Source organism: Rutidosis leptorrhynchoides, chromosome 3 (genome assembly GCF_046630445.1).
Source record: "Rutidosis leptorrhynchoides isolate AG116_Rl617_1_P2 chromosome 3, CSIRO_AGI_Rlap_v1, whole genome shotgun sequence".
NCBI classification, from domain to species: Eukaryota; Viridiplantae; Streptophyta; class Magnoliopsida; order Asterales; family Asteraceae; genus Rutidosis; species Rutidosis leptorrhynchoides.
The window spans coordinates 55,029,690-55,035,689 of NC_092335.1; the positions used below are offsets into that span (position 1 = coordinate 55,029,690).

Sequence of the window (6,000 nt, forward strand, 5' to 3'; positions counted from 1 at the left end):
AAAAAAAAAAAAAAAAAAATTAATATCTGAATTGTTGATTGCTACTATAACTGATACTTTATTTTGTTAGTTACTCAGAAAGCTTGTATGCACTATTATCAATCGGATTGTACTATATGATTACTAATCTAGCAGTACTATTCTTTGCTTTCTCCGGTTGTGCAAGGTCAAATGGGATAATTAATGCAGGGTACATCGGTTTCCAGACCATGCATCGAGCTTACGATTACTAAACTGTGTACATGTTGCTTTTTACGATGGACTTACAGTATATTTATTATCATCTTATCATTGCAGTTGGCGATTCGGGTTCTGGTATCTGGAATTTTGCGCTGCATATTTGTTTTCATTCCATTCGTCGCTTTTCAAGCATATGGATACTGTATTCTGTGCGACGTACATGATCCAGATAAACTAAGGCCGTGGTGTAAAGCAAAGATTCCTTTGATTTACAATTTTATTCAAATTCATTACTGGTGGTATGTTGTTTATCATTCAATAATGACTGATTAACATAGATGATCTAATCAATGCTGAAAGTAATATTGATGATTTGTTTTGGATTTCAGCAAAAACAGATACGTAGTACTTAATTTTCTTCTCGCGTCACCAATACTCTCCATTGCGCTCTGCACAATCATCCATTATGTAAAGCTACAGCCTAAGGTCTTCCTTTCACTTGGTTTTGATTCCACAGTAACTCAAGGTATGAATCCAAAACATGAAATGTATATTCAGTGTGCGAAGTTACCCGTTTGTATAAAGAAGTTTCTCTTGATTTATATGTAATAACAAAAGTTTGGGCTCGTAGGAGGAGAAAACGTAGCAACAAAGAAGAGGCTCATGTTGTGCTTTCCACTGAGAGTGCATCGACTAACACGTTGGGGAAATTTTCGATCTTCATCATACCATTTGTTATACACTTGACGTTTATGGTGGTCACTGCATCTTTTGTCACGCATGTTCAGGTCAGTCGCACACAAGGTTGTAAAAGCCGCAAGTGGGGGACGACTCGGTCAGGACCTTAGAGGTACGAGTCGGTCGAGTCAGGTATTGAATAATGTTCACTTTTGGTAATAATACATTAAACATACATATATCAAACATAATGCAAAAATATATACGACACAAAATCTAATTTTAAAAAATATAAAATTTTTACCTAACTTTGTTTGACTCTGACTGACTCGGCCCGACTTTGACCCGAATTATTAAGGTTGATAGATTTTAAGGCGTTTTTGGGCAAGTTAGGACGGGCTAACCCCAAAAATGACGTGTCGGCCGACTTTTGCAACAGTGATCGCACCCCATAAAAGTATAGTTTTTTTGAAGAAAATGATTTTATATATTATCAGATATTTTATGTATTTATATACTAGTGAAATGACCCGTGAAATCACGGGTTTGTTTAAACGAAACAGTTTAATGATAGATATTAAGTGAGTGAACGAAAATGCTAAATATTTAGATTTATGACCCGTGGAACCACATAGTCCGACTAAGAAACTCGTCAGGTGAACATTTCATCAAACACCTAAAATGCATATTTAACAATCAACATCCAATCATAAGAGATAATATTGGTTGTCGTTTTATTTTAAAAGTCTAAATCAAAATATAAATGTATGATTGTTTTCTTCTGCCTAACTTTTATACCTTATCGTACTCAATTCAAAATAATTAATAAAAATAATTTAAAACTATTTAATTTTAATAATTAAAATAATTATTAATTAGATTTAATAATAATAATTAATTAATAAAATTTAATTTCAATTCAAAATTATTTAGATTAATTACATCACCCACCATGCTTAGATTTTTTTTTCTTTTTCTTTTTGAGTTTTTTTAACAAATGAATTAGTCTAATAATGACATCATCATTTTAGGAAACTATAGATAGAATAGATAGATTACATGTTGCTACGCGGTTCTTGTCATCCAGCCCTCCTATATATTGGTTTGCTTCGTACGTGTTGGGATCACGCTCGACTCATAAGAAATGGAAATACTTGATCTGGGGATATTGTGCAGCCTATATCCTCATCGGTAGTCTGTTATTTTCAAACTTCTACCCTTTTACCTAAACTGTTACAAATTCCAACATTAATGTCAATGCAAGGTTAGAATTTTGACACAAAAACCACAATGTGATCAACAGATTCGTTGTCGGAATTCAAGTTTTGATCTTAAAGATGTATATGTACATGATATTCGTTTGTTACATACAACACATATGATCGATCATACAGAAGGACCAGATCTAAGAACTTTCTCCAACTTTTCAGCCCTTGCATAATCACTTTCTGTAAGCGGGCCTGCCGGAAAAGGAGTAATCTCAACAACCAAATGTGGGGTCGGGAGTTCATCAAACAAAGCTCGCACGTTGTTGCAGCATACAGTCTCACCATGAGCACTCTCCCTTCTAATTTGACAACCCTGCATTCGTAAAAAATGTATCTTTTCATATTATTGTTTGATCGAATTCACGGAACTGGAACGCGCGAAATGGAGGACTGATTACCTTGTGTGAGGTGGCATCTCTAAAGTGATCGTCGTCTGAAAGTAAGGATGCTATTGCTTTGAGAAGACGACGCCCCTCGGATTTTGAAGGAATCCTGTAGTTTCGCCTAAGGGTACCCTTTGTTGTTGGGTGCCATTTGCTAACTAATTTCCGCTTGTCCGTCGCTTCTTTGTCTGTCGATGAGAACACGATTTTAGCTTATAAACGATTTAACATTTCGCTTATAATCCCACATTGTACAGATTGAACATATGAAACATACAAGGATAACATTTATCAAAATCGAACACACAATATGAATTCGATTTGGGACAATCCAAAATTAAAACCTTTTGCATTTCTTTTTCACTAAACCTTGATGCAATGAACAATGTTCTTTATAATTTATATTATAAGCATTTGATTAATGAGTGGTTAGTGTTCCAAACCCTTTTCTTTTCACAATGAATCAAACACGCCTAAAAAGGGAGTATCTAAAAGAAGAAAAAAATAATAATAATAATAATAATAATAAATAAATAAATAAATAAATAAACACTGACCTGAATTGCCTTTAAACTCTTTAAACCACTTGGAGAAACCCAGATCATCACCATTAGTTTCAAGCTCTACAAATCAGTATACAAGATAAGTAATACAGTCAAGTGTCCTGTTTATGTTTAATTAAAGTATTATTTTTTTTCAAAAAAATAAAAATAAAAAGATAATAATAATAATAATAATAATAAAAGTTTGATAACCTGTGGTGGAGGACAGGGGATTAGAAGGGGATCCAGCCAAACCAGTCTTCAAAAGAGCATAGAAGATGCACACCCTTCCAGCCCATAACACAGGTGCCTCAATTAATGAGCTTTTTATGCTTAATCTTGTTATCCCAGTTGATCTGTCAGATGTGAATCCCCAATTTGATGAAAAACCCTTGATTTTGGTACCAAAAAAGGGCAGTCCAGAAGGAGGAAAAAGGATTTTGGGCAAAAGTTGAGCATTGATTGTGGGATGCTGATTCTTGAGAGAAAATATGTGAGTAGTAGGGGTGTTTAGAAGCATATTTTGTTTAATGTTTTAGATGAATCTTGAATTGAACAAACCTATAACTAAAATGAGATGATATTCACTCATGTATGTGTTTATGAAGTAGCAGTGGAGTAACAAAGTACTAGTCTCTAGTCAACTGGTTTGCCTTCAACTTCAAAAAATGTCACATTTGACCCTATTCTTCTAACTTTTGTTACTTGTAGTCTTCTACACATTACACCATCTTAAACTACTTGTACATGTCAATTTCACGTTTTTGGTTTTCAGTAGATAATTATTTATTTTTATGTAATAGAATGTATTAGTTTAACAGATGCTGTTTGTTCTTAAAGAATACGGTAATTGTTTTAACTTTTGCTGAATAATTGTTACTTTCAACTATATAAGTTGACGGGTTGACAAATTTAGATGGAGGCCATGAGTTTGTCAAGTATGAGCTACATCGAAAACAACAATGGAACGGCTAAATGGCGGTGTAAACTTCAACTTATCATATATTCATTCGTTCTAGTTTTGGTGTTGATGGAACGCCCTTACATCAAGGTGACATGATTCGAACCTATTGTAGTGACCTAACTTTTCCATGTTTATATATATTAAATGAAATTGATTCTTACACGATTAAGTGTTTCCAACATGTTAAGCAATCAAACTTGTTAAGAATTGATTATTTGAAATGAGTTTCATGTAGACAATTGACCACCCAAGTTGACCGGCGATTCACGAACGTTAAAACTTGTAAAAACGACATGACGATATATATATGGATATACATATAGTTAACATGAGATTATGATAAGTAAGTATCTCCATAAGTATATTAACAATGAGTTATATACATGAAAATGAGACTACTAAGTTAAGAAACTCGAAATGATATATATAACGATTATCGTTATTACAACGTCTTACTAAATACATATGTATCATATTAAGATAATGTTACACTATATTTAACATGATAAAATGATAATTATATATATCATTAAGTATGTTAACAATGAACTACATATGTAAAAAACAATACTACTAACTTAAGGATTTCGAAACGAGACATATATGAAACGATTATCGTTGTAACGACATTTAAATGTATATATATCATATTAAGATATATTAATATATCATAATATCATGATAATATAATAATTTAACATCTCATTAGATACAATAAACAATGGGTTAACAACATTAAATAAGATCGTTAACTTAAAGGTTTCAAAACAACACTTACATGTAACGACTAACGATGACTTAACGACTCAGTCAAAATGTATATACATGTAGTGTATTTAGATGTATTAATATACTTTTGGAAGACTTCAAGACATATATCAAAACACTAATACTTAACGAAAATGGGTACAATTACATTCCCATTCTTTTTTCATCAAGAATTCTAGTCGTATTCATATCCGTATTATACACAGCTTCTAGACGTACTTACTGTGTGTATATACCAATAGGAACTAGCATGGGATTCCACTTTTGATTATGTCATGTATGACTAATCAATTTTAACTTCTACCATGAACTAGTCAACTAACTAGAACTCCTTTTAACCCCACTCATCACTCACCACTTACCACTCATCATTCACTCCAATTCTCTTTCTAATTCTCTCTCAACACACACACACACTTATGAACGAATTTTTTCCAGTAGTTAATCATCATCTTCATCAAAAATTACTTCAAGAATCAAGCTATAATCATCTTAGGAAGAACACTTCAAGAACACTTCGAAAATCCTTTCAAGTTTACTATTTTACATCCAAGCTTTCTAATCCATTCCAAGTAATCATCTAAGATCAAGAAACCTTTGTTATTTACAGTAGGTTATCTTTCTTATTCAAGGTAATAATCATATTCAAACTTTGATTCAATTTCTATAACTATAAACTATATTAATTCGAGTAAAAATCTTACTTGAACTTGTTTTTGTGTCATGATCCTACTTCAAGAACTTTCAAGCCATCCAAGATCCTTTGAAGCTAGATCATTTCTTGTCACTTTCAGTAGGTTTACCTACTAAACTTGAGGTAGTAATGATGTTCATAACATCATTCGATTCATATATATAAAACTACCTTATTCGAAGGTTTAAACTTGTAATCACTAGAACATAGTTTAGTTAATTCTAAACTTGTTCGCAAACAAAAGTTAATCCTTCTAACTTGACTTTTAAAATCAACTAAACACATGTTCTATATCTATATGATATGCTAACTTAATGATTTAAAACCTGAAAACATGAAAAACACCGTAAAATCGGATATACGCCGTCGTAGTAACACCGCGGGCTGCTTTGGATTAGTTAATTAAAAACTATGATAAACTTTGATTTAAAAGTTGTTCTTCTGAGAAAATTATTTTTCTTATGAACATGAAACTATATCCAAAAATCATGGTTAAACTCAAAGTGGAAGTATGTTTTTCAAA

General features: G+C 32.1%; 1 protein-coding gene and 1 pseudogene across 1 annotated transcript; one reads left to right on the top strand and one right to left on the bottom strand.

Moving 5' to 3' along the window:
* Window positions 1-2,127, top strand: part of LOC139899991 (uncharacterized) — a 27,979-nt pseudogene extending 25,852 nt beyond the window's left edge.
* LOC139896134 (uncharacterized) lies at window positions 2,107-3,658 on the bottom strand. Its single transcript, XM_071878720.1, has 4 exons — window positions 3,265-3,658; window positions 3,067-3,132; window positions 2,525-2,697; window positions 2,107-2,439 (listed from the first exon to the last, which is right to left on the bottom strand). Exons 1-4 carry the CDS (start codon window positions 3,569-3,571, stop codon window positions 2,245-2,247), a joined length of 741 nt encoding a protein of 246 aa, XP_071734821.1. The 5' UTR covers window positions 3,572-3,658; the 3' UTR covers window positions 2,107-2,244.
* Between the last annotated feature and the right edge of the window lie 2,342 nt (window positions 3,659-6,000).